Here is a 17,813-nt window from a genome sequence, read left to right as displayed (position 1 = left end):
TAAATGACACTACTTAGTTTCTGTGCTAGGGCATACAAATGGGTGCCCCACTGAAGTTTGGAGTCGAGGGTTATCCCTAGAAATGCCGTCGACTCAACAAACTCAAGCCTTTCATTATTCAAAATGACGGCAGAAGAATTTGATTTGACATTTGGCAGAGAAAACAAAATACATTTAGTTTTTTTTTGGCATTTAGTACCAAATTATTTATGTCAAACCAACCAAGAACCCGCGACAGAGCACTGCTAACAACGTCATAGTTGTTTATTTTTCTGTCGAGTTTAAAAATAAGGGATGTATCATCAGCAAACAGTACAATGTCGCAAGTCTTATTTACAAAATAAGGTAAATCATTTATATATATTAAGAACAGGAGAGGTCCTAAAATCGAACCCTGTGGTACACCCATTTGCGCCAGAGCGCCATTTGATTTTGGACCGTTAACAACAACCTTCAAAACTCTTTCATTAAGGTAGGAGGAAATGAATTTCAATGCAGGGCCCTTGATTCGGTAAAGTAGCAGAATTCTACGCGGCTGAAGCCGCGCGTCCGGCTTGTTTCGTACATTACAGCATGTACGATATGAGTATTCGACTTCACGAAATAGTCCAGCCATGGAATGCCTCATCGGTCTGTTTTACGAGGAACATTCATATAATACCTAATTAGGCATTGTCTACAAATATACATATTTCACCATAATATTTGTAAATAAGAAAAAAAAATCACTTAGTCCCCCATGTAAATAAATTAGTAACGCAACAAAACACAAACATTGCAAACGAATTCAGCCACAGAGTATTCCAACTATTACTTTATAAGCTTTTAAAAAGTCATAATATCGTATGCCACACCTCGCATGTGATAATAGTATGACTTGAAATTTTGTTTTATAAATATAATGATAAATAAATATTCCAGAACTAAAATACAATATATGACATTATTTTGGGTCGGTAGTGGCTTTATGTAAAACGTAATAATATTTCTGCTCTACTATTCGAATCTTATCAGCCCACAAACGCGCCATCGACAACAATCTAATTCTGAAGATAATCACTGATAACGTTACACCGATTCTCAAACTTTTATATTTTGTTTGACTCATTAATAAAATAAATCGATAAAAATGTGCAGAATGTGTATATGTGCAAATTAAAACATAAAATTATATTCTGTATAACTGTATCATTCTTTATAAAATAATTTATATTTTATGAATTTCATTATTACAAGTAATAAAATGTACTACTGAATTGAAATGCAACTACCATCGTGACGTAACGCGTGACTAATTCTATCGAGAGTAGCTCATCAATTGAATTAATGTGACGCGCATTACCTTAGGCGACATTGATAACGCCGCGGTGAGGAAACTTAGCAAACAATTACACTTTGTGAATCACTGGCCTCGGGCTGAGGTTACTGTCAGTCGCGCACAAAAAATGATCTAAAGTAACGAGTCCGGCTTAAATGAAAAGAAAATGTGAAGTGCGACGATCGCGTCGAGGAGGGTTTGTGTAAATATGCGGTCGAACTCGCTCCTCGGGTGATGTGCTCAAGATGTCGCGTGTGTGGACCTATACGTGGATCGTGCTCCTTGTGGTGGCAGCGTGTGTGCTCGGTACTGGCCGTTTGTATTGGAATCTCGTGCTATATCCGATTTCAGCTCCATTACAGTTATATCTCTCGAGAACTCCGGAACTAGATCACATCGATTTTAACCTGTACTTCTTTACCTCGATTAAATTATTAATAGAGGTAAAGAAGTACATTTACCATTTGTAATATAATTTGCGTCAGAGTCACGTCATCATATCGTCGTATCATTTTAATCGTATTTTTCAAGAGATAAAAAGTAAAAACAATTTTCGCGGCGGCAATTATAAAAGTAAGTCGTCGAGTATTCGATGGAGCACTAACGGCACATGTCGGCCCACAGAGTGGCGCGGCGCGCGCTGCGAGGAGGACGTGGACGAGTGCGCCGAGCGCCGAGTGAGCTGCGGGCCCGGCCGCTGCCACAACCTGCCCGGCGGCTACACGTGCGAGTGCGCCGAGGGCTACTGCGGCGACGAGTGCGCGCTGCTCGACCTCTGCTACGCGGCCGGCGCGGCCGAGGCGAGCGAGGCGGACGAGGCGCGCGAGGCGGGCGTCGTCCGCGGGCCCTGTCTGCACGGCCGCTGCGAGCAGGCCTGCGCCGCGCAGGTGGACTACGTGTGCCACTGCGAGGACGGCTGGGCGGGCAAGAACTGCTCGCAGGCGGCCGTGGCGGGCGAGGCCAGCGCGAGCGGCGGGCAGGCCACGCGCGTGGCGCTGGGCGTGGGCGGCGCGCTGGCGGCGCTGCTGCTGGGCGGCGCGGCGCTGGCGGCGCTGGCGGCGCAGGCTCGGCGCAAGCGCGCCACGCGCGGCACGTACTCGCCCTCCGGACAGGAGTACTGCAACCCGCGCGCCGAGATGATCACGCACGCGCTCAAGCCGCCGCCGGAGGAGCGGCTCATCTAGCGCGTCTCCGCTGGGAGACGTCTGTGACCAATGACATTAGACGCAGTCGTGTCGTCGGCTCCGTGATCGATCCGATCCCCGCGATGACTTGTAGTCACAAAGAATTTTATATACGAGTGTAATCCTCGAAATATATTGCAAATTTGTAATTAAATTGTAAGCTCTCACTGAAACCATAATCGAAACGTGTTGTAAAAAGCCTTAGGTACGAAATGCTTAGTTACGATCGCGGTACTTTTGTCCGAATCGAGATCATAAAATAAATGATGAAATATATTATTGGCCGACGACACGCCGCGGTCGCGTGCGTCGCGAGGCCTCCGCCGAAGGTTGGCCGTGAGGTCTCCTGATGCTTTAATCGAATGTCGCCGCTCGGCACCGCGGGCGCCTTCTTACCTGGTAAATATTGTAAATAGTCTTATCGCGGCCCCAGGTGGCGACTGTGCACTCGACCGAGGCGTACTCGTGCTTCTATATGTATATTATTATATGTAATTACTTAGACTAAGTGAAACGAAAAGCGTGCAAGATTCTAAATTACTTATAGTGAAGGCGTCCTCGGCCGCCAACGAATCCCCGCGCCCGTGCTGCGACCCCCCTCCCCCATCCTCCTCCGACCCGACACCCCCACAACCCCCCCCCCTCCCGACGGGAGCGCCGGGCGCGCGGGGCGGCGAGGCGTCCGTGCCTTAAACACAAGTCTGTATATCGAGGATTTTATTATTGTATAACTTGAACACTAGGGCTCGAACTGGCTCGAGTAGGCCTAAGTACGCGTAGTGTAAGTGTACAGAGTAGTAGTCCAGTCCGAAGCGACAGCGACGTGATAAAATGTACTTAAATATTTAAATCTACCGACACCAGTATTATCTGGACTCCCTTGGTCTGAGGTACTTATTTATATTGTGATATTTTGTAACTGCGGTCTGCTCTTCGGGCGGGACTGAGGATCAATTTTATAAGATTTTCAGGTGACGAAGATTGTATTTTAACATGTACATAGTAAGGACACCCTTTGGTGGCGCTAGGCTAAGTAGTATTTATTTTTCATAACTATCCAAATAATACTATCTTTAATTTACTGTGTAGATAATATTTTTACATCTTTTGACTAGCTTTTTTTGTAATGTTAATTAGAAATGAACTTTGTTTTATATATTTATAAACTGAAAGCGGTTTTGAATTAGCAGCTATTAGAGTGCTCACTGCAATGTTACCGTCCACAGTTAAGCATAGTATGAGATATTTTGTTGACCGCACCGTTCTATTGGCGTGTACTCATTATTACTTCACTTCGTCACGTGACTGCAATAAAAATATTCTTTACAATATACCTGACTTTTATTCCTTCTTCTTCCTTGGGCGGTGATGGTCACTTTCCATCTGGTGAGCGTCTATCACATAAAAATATTCCAGTTTAGGGTATTCGACTTATCGCAAATTAATTTTTCTATAAAGTAACTTCCAATTCTTGTTACTAGGTAACACTTAATGCAACGTGTGCTGAAGTTACTCTTATTGTACGAGTCATCGCACACATTTGTAATTATAAGCCAATATTTTAATTTAATTTAGCTAGTACAGCATTGTGATACTAAACGACGTCAAAGGATTTTTGGTAAACGCAATAAATCAGTGTATATTCAGCACTCGACGAGTTCGGTTATTTTAGCACTTTCCGGACTTACCATCCCTAACTAGCTTTATTCAGCTTAGCTTATTGTAGGATTCAACCCCTACACTTCAACAACCAAAAGGTGGATATATTACATGCAAATAACCTTATGGGCAATGTATAACGACCGTATCTACCACGGCGCCCGTAATATGTTAAAATAATGGGGTTTTAGTATCCCTGTCTTAATGTGCTTGTATCGTACAGAAAATATATGTAATTAGTAGTAGTGACTGTCGGAAGACAACAGTATGATACGCAGATTCTACAAAAAACATTGTAACCCTAATCTTCTGTCTAATTATGAAAATTACAACTAAATTATGAATTCATGAATAAATAAAATAAATTAAAATCACTGAGGTTTTTTTAAATAGGGTAGGTGCATTTTGAACAATATATTTGTCAAATATTAGTAATGTGTATTTAGGATTTTTTCTACACATTCCATTAAAATAAACTAAACTTTTGTATAGTATTCTTTGTGTAAGTACATATGATACATATTTGGCTGACAATCCCTTTAAAAAGTCTCGTGAAAACGGCTAATCCGGCATAAGGGTTTTTTGTGATATTGGTAGTAGTTTTATAAAATAATACACAAAAATAGTTCTAAACACTTCCTTTATTCAAATACTGTACAGGCTGTATTACAAGACAATATGATACAATAACACTTTATGCGCATTTAGTTGCGACGGGCCGAGGCCGCCGGCGCCGGCCCGGCTGCGGTTAACGGCAAGCCACGCTTAAGCTTCACATAAAGGAATGACTTAGATAAACCTCTCCGCACGGTTGAATGCCGACACAGTAACGTCTCCTCCGCCCGTGTGGACAAGCCGTTTGGCACTTGATTGGATATTTACAACGATTATTTTATAAAACGAAAATTGGAGGGATTCGGAAGTATACAGTTTCAACATGGAGGGGCCGATCTCGATGATAACGATAATATATCAATAAAATTATTAGTAAACATTCAAAATTACAAAAAACGCAAAAATTACGATCTCGCCGTCAGACATACGTCGCCTAGCACCAGGTACGTGAGCACTTCATCGCGATTAAATAAATAAACAGACAAAACATGTGCGGTTTAATTTAAATATTAAATAGGGCACAAAAGAAACGAAACGCACACGTCAGACTAGCGTTCGGCAAAATGAAAGACGAGAACCTGGAGCGAGCGCTGCAGCTACTGAGCCACGTCGCACATGAGGGGGAGGGGGGGGGGGGGTTTGTCGCACTAGGAACATTCGGTCGTCATTTATTAGAAACAGTCCTACTTACAATATACAATAAAAAACAATATAAATCATACGAAACCGCTCCGATCGCACGAACACAACCCAGTGGAACGTCCGGGAAGACCGAAGACAACTCTCAGCGAGTCACTCGTGGAACAAATACATTATGGCATAATCTATTACACAATATCGAAAACAATAAATATGCATCGCGTCGTGCACCGAGTCCGTCGAATCTCGTTTAATACTGTCGCCCGCGAGCCCTAGCGCGAGCCCGCGGCGCTCCGCTGCCGGCGTCAGGGCTCCCGCGCGGGCTCGCCGCCCTCCGCGATGGCCGGCGGCTACCTGCGGACACACGGCACGTCAGCACTGCGCTGCGGGCCCGGCCGGGCGCTCGTGCGGCGCGCACCTGTTGTCGTGCGGGTGCAGCACCACGCGCTGGTAGTCCCGCCGCGCCAGCTGCTGCCGCCGGCGCGAGCCCAGCTCCGCCGTGCCGTCGCGCGTGATGTACAGCTGCAGCCCCGACGCTGTGGGCAGCCCGGCGTTAGCGGCGCGGTCGAGGGCACGAGTACTCACTGCGCTAGCTCGGTAGGGACTCACTCTCGGCGGCGTCGTCGACGGCGTGCTTGAGGTCGGTGGCCGCCAGCAGCTCGTCGATGAGCGAGTCCGGGTTCACGCGCGTGTTCTCCACGCGACACGACACCACGTGCTGCGGACGAAGGACACGACAGTTAGTCTCCGGGCGGTGGCGACGGCGGCGGCGGTGGTGGCGGTGGCGGCGGCGGCGGACGGTACCTGGTCGTCGGCGGGCGGCGCGCGCGCGGCCAGCGCGAGGCGGGCGCGCTCCAGCGAGCCGCTCTCGGACGCGGACGCCGTCAGCGAGCCCGACGACGGGTTCCTGCGGACACACCGGCGGTCACGTCTGGCGTTCGTGAGGATGGGATCGTTCAGCGGGTGAGACGGTCGCTACTGGAAGAGCTTCCGGTTGAGATTCCGTCGATGCGACTTCACCCAATAATGTAATATGTCTCGGTAAGTATACCATCGGTAGCCGTCGTTGGGCAGTCTTGATGTGAGTGTCAATATTTTCCTTTAAACTAAAGGTCGATATCGAAATTAGAATTTTTCCAATTCATGCAAGGAAGCATCGGAGTGGAACCTTCCGTAAGCCGCATGCATTTTAAAGCAAAGAAAAGTCATAGTATAATTCATGCCAACCAAACTTTTTTATATTCAAAATAATATACAACGAAGTTGAACGAAATAACTTCAAAAACTACGGACTCTATCGAACGCTACGAAAAATATCATTAAGTGACACAACACCAGCAAATGATCTGAAAAAGAAGCACACTACGACAGAGACGAGACAACACTACGGAACATTCACACGAGGCTCGGGCGGCGCCGTCCGAGCCCGCGGGTACGTGAGTGTGCGCACAGCGCGGTGCTGGCGCGGCGCGGCAGCGAGCCCTCCCGCAGCGGGCCCTCCCGCGGCGCCCCGCACGCGCCGCACGTGCCGTCCGCGCCCGCCGCCGCTCCCGCCTCGCGCCTGCGCCACACGCACTCTTAGTCCTTGACGCTCACAAACATTAAAACATGTACGTTCCCTTCCCGGCGGCCCTCGCGAGCGCCGCCTCCGCGATCCGAGTGTGCGGGCCCGCGAGACACGACATGCGCGAGCCCGCGAGGACAGAACGAGAGTTTCCGATCCGAGCGCAGAGACGGAAGCGGAAGAGGCGACAGAGGATCGTTAGCCCCACACCCGAGTGTCGTTAGTGGTAGCGAAGCGGGAAGCGTGGTGAGGTGGCGGCGGGCGACACGCACTGACCTGGCGCGCTCGGGGAAGCTGCGTCGGGCTCCGCCCCGGGGCGTGGAGGTGGCGTCGCCCAGCGCGCGGGAGGACAGGCTGCGCAAGCGGTGGCGCACGTCGATGTGCTCCAGCGAGCCGATGTCCGCCTCCGCCTCGGACGGGATGCAGTAGAACTCGTCCTCGACGCACCCCGACAGCCGGTTCGAGTGGGACACGAGCGAGTTCTTCCTGTGCGCGAGCGGCGTCAGGAAGGGAAAGTTCGTGAACAGCTCCTCGTTCTTCCTGCTCCTCTCGATCAAAGAGGGTATCGTGTTCAGCGACTTCTGTTTGAATATCTGGAAGTTCGCGAGCGGCTCCACCGCCGACGCGATTATCGAGGCCGCTTTCTTCTTGCGGTCGAAGTAGGTCGGCATCGCGAACGAGTGTTCGTCGCCGATGGTGCTGTCGGGGGTCTTGTACTCCTCGCTGGAGGGGGAGCGGAGGGCGTGGCGAGGGATAACGTCGGGGGGGCCCGTGAGGGTGGCGTTGGGCGTGAGATACGCGTCGGGGGTCGTGAGCGTGGTGTCGGGCGACAGGTAGAGGTCGGAGGTCTCGTTCAGGACGGTCCTCTCGAGGAGCAGCTTGGAGAGCGTACGGTTCGCGTGCTTGCAGCCCGCAGCGGGAACGTACAGCGTGGTGGTGGTGGTGGTGATTCGCTCTAAGCGCACGCTGCGAGACATGCGGGGAAAGGGGGCGAGGGTAAGGGGTGACGGGGAAAAAATAAAAAAAATATATAAATCAATATAGCAAAATGGAGGCTGCGGATGTTAGTGACGTGCTCGACACTCGTGTTAATGTGAAGCGGCGGGCGGGGAGCCGCGCGGGTCGCCAACACCGATCGTACGATACTATTTACAACCTGACGCACTTTACACTCGAGTTCCCATATCGAGTACAAATCGAAATGATAGTGAGACCTAGAGTTAATGTTCTTTGTTTTTTACAGATGTCATCACGAATTAACAGAATGGAAGATAAAAAACAAACTTAATACAAATTATCTTACTTTTCTCCTGCCTTCGAAGTTATTCTATTGATGAAAGAAAAAATACAATGAATATTAAATAAGTCCATCATGCCGCCCCGACGACGCGGACACCGTTCACGGGGAGCTCAGTAACTCCCCCTAAACGGCAGAACCGATTTTCGATTACTTTTTATCCCTAGTCAGATACTGACTTCATTTATACTCAAAATTTGTCCAACGTAAACTACGACTAGTAATTTTTTTTTCAATATCGACGATCCCAAAAGTAGTTTTATAAATATTTCATCAATGTAACTAACACCTCCTTTACAAACTTTTACAAACTATTTCGACATGATCAATAATTTGGACCTCAATACTACGCAGAAGAGCTTCCTGTTCTATAGCCGAGTAATGTGTTACCGATAGTTCGGTCAAGTTTCGACAAGTTCCCGAAGTGATGTGAGGTCAAATATCCTAACCATTTACGAACCGAACGTTGATCGCTACCACATGGAGTTGTACGACTTATTTAAACTCATAGTGTTTCATAAAATTTCAACTTGAGTAATACCACTTCCAGTAATTACTCTAATTCCACCGGTCCTGGTACCGATTAATCTCGAAAAATATTTATCAGAAACCTTAAGACGTTGCTATTTTTACTTAGATTATGAGGTGAGTTAGGATGGTCTTTTCGTAAGCTCGATATGTTTTTATTAAAAGGAAATATTACACACGGCGCGCGATCATATTGGCTGAATTTTAGATTTTTTATAGTCATCGACTTGTAGTATCTATTACAATAAAACCCGTCGATATTGATTAAGTCGGGTACGAGCAAAGTTATAATGATAATTTATATTTAGAGAGTTCGCGCTGTACCTATAATAATTATATTACGAACATTTACGGCTCATTTAGGAGCAAAATCGCATTTTTAAATGACGATACTCTTTCGTAACTTAGCCAGCACCTTGTATTGTCTGAGAAGTTCGAAAGAGGGGCCCAAAATGGTGCCACAGACTGTTATTTATAATGATATACAGTAACGTGTTAATAGGTTGGCAGACGTCTTACATTTTTAACAACCACAAACCATTGCCGATAACCAGGAAGAAAATTTTTCTCCCATTCGGTACCCAAACAATAATAAGTAATAAAAGCGGACAGTACGAGGCGACGCCAATATTACCTGTTATGGTGCGGCCGGGAGTCCCCGACGGAGTCGCCCTCGGAGCTCTGCCGCGAGTGCGCCGACGCCGCCGACACGGAGCTGCCGTAGCCGGACGCCTGCAACAGCCGCCCGTCAGCCTCCGCGCTCGCACCGCGGCCCCCGAGGCCCCCGAGGCCCACTCCGCCCTCGGCACGAGCGCGACTCACCTTGCTGCTCATGTCGCCGGACGTGTTGGAGGAGTTCCTGGAGTGAGTGTGCTGCTGCTGCAGGCACTGCGCGCAGCCCGCGCTCTGCGTCGACACGGCCAGGCCTGCGGGCGGGCGAGCGGCGGAATAGACTATGTTTAGAAAATTATAAGGGAATGCACCCTCGAGCGGGAGTCGGATACTTGATGCGCAGCGCTCACCGGAGTAGTCGGGCGGCGCGGGCGGCGCGGGGGGCGCGGGCGGCGCGGGCGGCTCGTCGTCGGGCGACGGCGGCTCGCACGGCGGCAGCGGCGCGCCCTCTGCACACGCACACGCACGCACCGTCAGCGACGCGTTAATACTCATTCGTTCTCTTGCTAAATCTCAGGTTAGGGTCAGTACGAGGTCGACTCGTCCCGGCCGAAGCTGGGAACTGTCTGCGGTCTATTTGCTACGCGTCAGAAAATACAGTCAAGTGCTGTCGCTCTTTACCGTCTGACGAATGTTTAGGTCGGTTCCAGTTTAGGGGGTGAGACGATGAGTGCCGAGGAAAGATTATTCGAAAGAATTAAATAGTTAGGCCCGGCGGGCGTTCCGGTCGTCGCGTCGGAATCCTCTAGCGCTCGAGGACTCTATAGACGACGGTGGGGACTGACCGAAGTTCTTCTTCTTGGTGAGCGAGCCGAAGCCCGAGCTGGCGGTGGAGGAGGCGCAGTCGTCGTCGGCCGCCGCCGCGCTCTCCGAGCCGCTGTCGCCGGCCGTCTTCTCCGTGGCCTCTTGCTTTCTCTCGGGGCTGTAACGAAACGACGAAATATAAATATCGTATACATTATGAAAATAGCAGAAAATAAAAAGCACCTTCCTTTTTCGCGGGACACTCGGTTGGAACGAAGTCGCTCTCGTAATGTATCATGTATTAAATGAAGCTCCGAGCAAAACGAAATTATTTGACATAGTTTGAGAGTAATTCAAAAATAAAATTGTTATTAAAAATCCAATGTGGTTCACTCTACTGTAAACCGCATCAAGGACCTTCGTTCCAAACATGTTCTATATTTATTCCTATCAAAAATTGTAAAAACAACATGGCGGTAGCTTCGACGAGAGAATAAATTAAATTTAGTTTTGGCTGCAAATTTTTATGACGGAGTAATGTCAAAATAAAAATCAAAATTATATATCCAGTCAGGCATTACCTATTTCTTTAATAATGTTAACGGAGACAACGAGGTCACATTGGAGGTACATACACTTTGAAGAGCGGGTCCCCGGAGATCATGTTCATCTTGATACGTATCCGCAGCACCGAGTTGTCCTGCCGGCGGCGCGGGTCGTAGCCCTCGAGCAGGCAGCGCCGCGTGGTCTCGCCGGCGCCCGCCAGCTCCGCCAGGTTCACATCGCAGAACCCTAGCTTCTGGTATGACCTGCCACCTGAAGATACCAAACGTAATCTAATCTTATATGTGAGAATTTTATTTGAAATAATCTTGAGACAAATTTAATCATACAATAGAAATCTGTTCGTTCTATACCTCTATTGTTAAAATGAGTTATTGTTGTATAAAATAATACGAAGCCACAACTGAGTAACGAAAACACTTCGCTTTTTTTATTGAGTGGATGAATATATTTTCCAACTCATAAAATGTTATTATCATCCATCCCTGTGTAGGTGGAGAGCATTTCGGTAAACACGATTAAAACATATTCCGAGAATATGTCTAACGATGCAAAAATACCCGAGAGGTTCACAAGTCGATACTCTCCTTGGAAAACTTGGCTAGTTCTACGATTCGCAACTTGGACTCTTCCCGCTGAATACTGTCGAAGATTTTAAAGTATATTATCGTCTCTCCAGTCGTTCTGCTAAGTCGTTGCCAACTTTCGTGGTGATGAAGGACGTGAATACATAAAGCTGACTTTAGTGTTTAACTTTCCACCAGAAAAATTGATTGTATAGCAAGTAGTAGAAAATTTTATTTAAAATATAGTTAGTGGTACCTTTGCACTCCTTCCGAACGGAAACGCGTAGAAGCGCCGGTTCGAGCACACCTGTGTTGGCGTTCGCGCACATCTTGCACACGAACGAGAAGTTCGCGTTCCACTGCACCGCGTGTTTGCGAACCTCCTCCCTGGAAATGAAAAATATATATTTACAACATTTATAATACATAATCTTGATTATCGCTGTTTATGTGTACAAGTTTATTATAATAGATTATATTATTATTTGTTTGTTTCATATTTGGTTATGTGTTGTTATTCGATACAATATTATATAGATGATAAGAAAAACGTGAAGTTAATGCTTGTTGACTTCCAGGCAGGATATATTACATACATACATATATAATTGTATTTAACTAACATGACTGTGTTTTTAGATGTTGAAAAAGAGTAACTACTGAGTTTCTTGCCGGTTCCTCTCGGTAGAATCTACATTGCGAACGGATGGTAGTTTCACTTAATATAGTTTGTTAAATGACGATTCAAAAGTTCTTGTAAAAGCCTACTTGAATAAAGTATGATTTGATTTGTATCCTGACCGCACGACATGACTTTACTCGAGAACTGTGCGATTGGATTAACCGTCGTGAGAAGTACATGTTACAAGATTATACTTACTATTCGGTCTTAAAATCAGTGGAAATTAAATATTTAACGAAAAGTGATTAATATTTTTTTATAGATTTCTCTCCATTCTCATAGCGGATGTAACGACCCTATCCATGCAAAGTAGTGCCATAAAAGCGTTATCACCACGTCTGAGTGCCTCCGATTTAATCTCGAGACGACCAGGTGATTTAGAGGTGTCGATGAACAAGACGATCTTCACAAGCATCTCGACGACGTTATCACTTCAATGATATGTGTTCATTCCGTTACATAAGTTATATAGTCGTGTCTACATGCTTAACTATTACCTTTTGATGTATTGATTTTATGAAACTTACATTCCTGAAGCTACGACGTCATTAGAGCAACATTCCAAGGTCTAGATTGAGTGAAAATTTTCTATATGCAACGCTTGAGATTTGAAACAGTTCTGTTGCAAAACAAGTTTAACTCCCGCACGCGCCTTATTGTTTTATTGATCGCTGAGATTAAAGCCTTACATTATTATTGCTCGACGCGGTACAGAGTTACTTAATTAGTTCCAATACGCAAGAAACAGTTTTATTGTATCGTTAAAGTGATCTATTACTCTCTATAGAATCTCTCTTGGCAGTAATAAAATTTGTTTCATATCATTATTTTTTTTTCTACAAACTTTCACGTAACCTTTGTATTAGTAGAAAGTAATTGTTGCCATTTTGGCGTAAAGCCTGAAGTTCACGAGCATTTGAAGCACAATAGGGCCAACCGAGAGCTGACCGAGGACTGGACACAGGGTCAAGTGTTGCTCGTTCTTGGCCCGGCGACGAAGTTTCAGTTAAATTCTTGAGGTTTCCAAGAGTTTATACAAAACTAGTTTGCCGATGCCGAAAATTTTCGCAGGAATTACCGACATTATTATTTAACATTTTGACGTTGATTTCGTCAATTTGCATTTTATTATTATTTATAACGTCGGCGTATTTTTAGCCGGTATATATACTTAACGGTATAATAGCAAAAACATCTTAAAATCAAGCCGAGTCAATTACTTTAAACTGTAAACATTACGTATAGGGTGTACGTAATGTTTACAGTTTGAAGTGATCAGTTGAATGAAGTCGACGCTCATCTTCGATATAATTGCTGAAGATATTTCGAAGATACTCCACGTCACGTCACGACGAATGATTCCCTACATTGTCAGTATCTATATTTAGCTGTAATCACGACCTGTTCCCAGAAGTTAGTCATCGGGCAGCTTGTCAAAGGCATCGGACATGCACTCCTCCGCCCACGACACACATTTTTATAGATTTTATCACTCAATGTCCGCTTTTTATTTATGTTAAACACATTATTAATGAACTTGTCATCGAGAAACCTCGATATAAGCAACGCGTACATACCACATGGAAAAGTGTGAATGACATGTATTTGAACTGTTAATAATAGTTACATTTGATCGAGCCCCCGCATTATTACTAATTTAATTATTAGAAAATAATTACGTTTGTAATGAATGACATAGGGAATATTTTATACATAAATATATTAATGTTTCATTAACTATTACTGGCGTTCGTTTCGCTAGTAATAATCAATTAAAATATTCTTATTCATTAAAAAGTATCTGTTCGATTCTCTTCTAAGACATCTTTCTATTTACTTGCTCGAATCGTAGACTTTTGCATTTACAATATCAGTAAGAAAATAAATAAGATATGTTTACTACGTTCACGAGCTCGGATTGAATATTTAGGTATCTCGTGACGTGTTCATCTAAAGTTACATTTATTTATTTACTACACGTATTTATTATCAGAAAACAACATCATGAGTAGACTTTAACCATGTCTAAAGTTCGTTTTATACCCGGATTATAACATATACTAAGGTATAGGTGAGTATAACATCTACTTGATTTATGATTTAACTAGCTACCCGTCCCGGCTTCACACAGGCTACTTTTAGATTGAAGAGCAAACATGAAAAAAAAGTGTTTTTCCGGCTAAGAGAGTTGTCATTTGGTTTGGTCGCCGTCCCTTCGGATTATTATTAGAGGGAATTGAGAGTTCAACTGTGTTTGGGAACTCACTCGTGAGCTGTAATGTGTCCTTCACAGTTAGCTACTCTCCGTTGAGAATGAACAGTCGATATGTCACAAAGAGTCATAATTTACTTAAGAGTGTGTCATCTCGCCGCCTCTACGTCCAGTCGAGGTCTGACCTGCATCACAAATTTCAACCGATTTTTTTTTGGTGGCTCAACCAAGCAGTCCAGCAGAGTCCAGCAGCCTTTTATCAGGCGGAAAGAACCAGCGTGCCAGGTAACCCGCTTCCTTGTTCGTTCTCAATACAAATCTAACATTTCTCCAAAATCATACACTACCCTAAGACGTTTTCGTACCCCTGACAATGTATTTGCCAAATTTCTCATTATCATCTAATTGTTTCAGTCATCACTTGTCTATTTATATACATATTATGTGTTAGCCGTCGCGGTCCACACGGGTAGCACAAGGGCCTACATTAATATTTAAATTGAAAGACATCCTTTTTTTTAAAGCCTTCTGGGGCGTACGCCGAACAACTCACCAACAAACAAACAACAAAGTTCTATCGCGATTGGGTGAATAGTTTAGGAGCAAAAGTTGACAAACTTACAAACACTGATATTCATTTATATAGATATCGGTAAGTATAAGGTTGGCAGCTGAACGACTGCAGATTTCGTATTGATTGTTTCCATTTCTTCTTATTTTAAAACCGCATTAACTTAGTTGCCAACTCCATATACAGATATATATTGTTTGTATGATTCGTAGATGACCTTTGTAAATGTTATTATTTTGACTACATGGGAATAACAATATTCAGACTCTGCCCTACGTAGACCACAAGTGACGTCTGTAGTCAAAAGCCTTCTTCATGTTAATGTTGCTTCCTAACTCAATCACCATTTTTATGATGTAGGTTGGCGGACGGACAAATAGCCCACTTGATGCTAACTGGTCAGCACTACCTATGGACATTAGTGCTGTAAGAAGTATTCATACCTTACATCGCCTATGCGCCACCAGCTTTGGGAGCTAAGATGGTTTGTCCCTTGTGTACAAAAAAAAATTTGTCTTCTTTATTCGAAATTTTAAAAAATCTTCAACGTCATATTCTTGCCACTGGACTAACCAGACTAACTAATAATAATTATTAACAACAACACAATTACCGAAACAGGTTCCATTTGAAGTCTTTAATCCATAATGTTTTGTATACGTTCTGTGTATATCCAACGAGTATTGGTGGCTGACGAGATGACTTAATTGTAATCATATGCAAGTCATTTGCTATTAGACACTTGCGCGAGATGGCACGATGACAGATTTATGTAAATTTGTAATATTCTCCAAATAAACGTATTTAAAGCGGCGTGGACTAAATAGCGCTATACAAATGTGTGAGTGAGTGTTTAATATTAGCAATTAATAGATAACGTATATTATGTTCACTCTTAAATGCTAAATTATAATTTTAGAAAATGTTAAGATTGATTCCAATTTATTTATAAAATATGGGTATTGCGTCAAAGTCATTTTTATAATTACATTCGCGTGTACAAAGTAGTGAGCTATCTTAAAACTTCTGTTAATTATAATTTAAAAACCAAGACTTTTTAAAAATGAATAATTACAAATAACAAGATCGATCAATGACCAAGTATAAAAACTGAAAGTGTAACTGTTACAAAATTGGACTCAAAGGCAACAACATCTGAAACACACGGCTAATGATGTTACAGTTGCACCTAACCTACAAACAGCGCTTGAAACATAACAATCGCTGCATTATGCAAGATGGTCACGCCGCGCGCCGGGGAGCTGGAGACGCGAGCGTTAACGTTAGTCATTACACTTGCAGAGAGTCGCCCCCATTCCGTGGTTTTACGAGCGACCGTGTACGTCACGAGCCCCGACACACACGTATAGCAACGTCGTACTTCATCGGAACTGGAGAGCAACCATTCCGAAACATTACATTGGATATTTTTTTACAATAACTCTAGATATTTAAAAGAATCGTGTTGATATTGAAAGCTCAACTCAATTAAACGTTTCAGCTGTGTTTTCGCGAATATATATCACATTAATAAATAAATATTCAGAATAGGTAGTCAACATTTAACCTACGTAACGTTAGCTACATACATATTTGTTAATTAATTAAATAAATATTTTATTTATTTCAAAAACTATTCATTTGCCAGGTAAAAGTTAAACGGTTATTGAAAAATATGTTACAAATATAGGAATTAACCTATCTCTAGAAAAATTAAAATAAGTATTTAAATCGTAACTTAAAAAAATGCTCCGCTTATAGAGCAATTATGATAAGAGTGTGCAGATCAAATAATTGTTTATTATATATATATTGTATTGTATCTCAAAACCAAATAAAGTCTAAGCTATTTCTCACATATAAAACTACTTATTTCCATTAAATCTTAAGAGGTTCTGTATTCGCTTCTGTTGCTTCACTATAATGTTCCGCGCGTTCCGTCTACCTCTTCTTTTATAATCCGAGCCGAAGATCTTGGACCAGAATTTCAAGATTTGGGTGGTATATACGCACACAGCATGTACCTTGTATATAAAGCGTATGTATAACCGCTATGGTACGATGTACCCAATCTAAAGCTCCGAATCATTCGTCTAAACAGGATTGGAGGTCATTGTCCAGTTGTGGGACATTCACTTGTTGTTTCATTAATAATATGAAAAGAATAAATTAGAACTATCCACTTAGGGCTTCTTTTAGGAATAACTTCTTAAGTAATAGTTTTACTATATATCTGTAGATAAATATGGCTACAGATATTTTTTAATAAATAATTAAATATTAGTTTTTGCTTCAACGGCACGTTAGCAACTATAGTGTCGCAAACGTTCGCAGAGTCATCGTAACGCGGTAGTAATATAAGCCTGGCAGCTCGTGTATAATCGGAGCAAGGTCGCGGGGCGGATGGACCAGCGGCGAGTGTCGAGTGTCGAGTGTCGGGATATGACGGACGACGTCACCTTAAATGCGACTTCATTATTGAAGCTCGATATATTTATATTAACAAAACGCAACACGTATGTACATAATAATTGGATTTTCTTTTACGTAATTTTAGCAAAAACTCGGCGAAATGATTCAGTAATAAGATATAACGCAGGTTTTTGACAGATTTTTTGTATGACAAATAGAAAATCACTATAATTATAGATGGTTGTTCGTACTTACACTTGATCACATGACGTTGACGATAATATTGTTGGCAGGCTACAAAATTACTCGATTTTGAGACTTGAAATGGTACAAATGGACTGTTACTAAATAAATTAGTTCCACTAAGCGTTAACAATTACTATAATCAATACAGAACCGTGGATAATGGAAAAGCTACAATCGCGCCACAGACATAAGTGTGCAAATAAAACAAATCCACCTTAAACTATACCTCGTTTCGTATTATGATTTGAACATCATCAGTGTGTATGTGATTTTTTGATACGATGATAATTTTTGTACCCCTGTTTGAAGCCAAGTAACGCTCTCTGCTCGAACCAACTGC

At 43.6% G+C, this 17,813-nt stretch overlaps 2 protein-coding genes across 5 annotated transcripts in view; one reads left to right on the top strand and one right to left on the bottom strand.

Moving 5' to 3' along the window:
* LOC125069694 (protein crumbs) overlaps window positions 1-3,833 on the top strand; it is a 40,267-nt gene extending 36,434 nt beyond the window's left edge. The window contains exons 41-43 of the mRNA XM_047679239.1: window positions 1,348-1,427; window positions 1,564-1,624; window positions 1,943-3,833. Of these exons, the coding sequence (XP_047535195.1) occupies window positions 1,348-1,427; window positions 1,564-1,624; window positions 1,943-2,502 (701 nt within the window). The 3' untranslated portion in view covers window positions 2,503-3,833. The remainder of the gene's footprint in view (window positions 1-1,347; window positions 1,428-1,563; window positions 1,625-1,942) is intronic.
* A 1,790-nt stretch (window positions 3,834-5,623) lies between these two features.
* The window catches only part of LOC125075768, a 66,553-nt gene continuing 54,363 nt past the window's right edge, over window positions 5,624-17,813 (bottom strand). For 2 of the 4 annotated variants that reach the window (XM_047687505.1, XM_047687514.1), the window contains 11 exons: window positions 11,607-11,737; window positions 10,856-11,036; window positions 10,262-10,398; window positions 9,827-9,925; window positions 9,627-9,730; window positions 9,439-9,536; window positions 8,283-8,306; window positions 7,256-7,945; window positions 6,220-6,322; window positions 6,025-6,133; window positions 5,652-5,951 (listed from right to left, as the gene is read on the bottom strand). In XM_047687505.1, coding sequence (XP_047543461.1) covers window positions 5,788-5,951; window positions 6,025-6,133; window positions 6,220-6,322; window positions 7,256-7,945; window positions 8,283-8,306; window positions 9,439-9,536; window positions 9,627-9,730; window positions 9,827-9,925; window positions 10,262-10,398; window positions 10,856-11,036; window positions 11,607-11,737 — 1,840 coding nt within the window. In that variant the 3' untranslated portion in view covers window positions 5,652-5,787. Of the gene's footprint in view, window positions 5,952-6,024; window positions 6,134-6,219; window positions 6,323-7,255; window positions 7,946-8,282; window positions 8,307-9,438; window positions 9,537-9,626; window positions 9,731-9,826; window positions 9,926-10,261; window positions 10,399-10,855; window positions 11,037-11,606; window positions 11,738-17,813 lie in introns of all 4 variants that reach the window. The other 2 variants (XM_047687532.1, XM_047687523.1) reach the window with 2 other exon arrangements.

The sequence above is a fragment of the Vanessa atalanta genome, chromosome 2 (genome assembly GCF_905147765.1).
Source record: "Vanessa atalanta chromosome 2, ilVanAtal1.2, whole genome shotgun sequence".
NCBI lineage: Eukaryota > Metazoa > Arthropoda > Insecta > Lepidoptera > Nymphalidae > Vanessa > Vanessa atalanta.
This window is presented reverse-complemented; position numbering and strand designations above follow the sequence as displayed.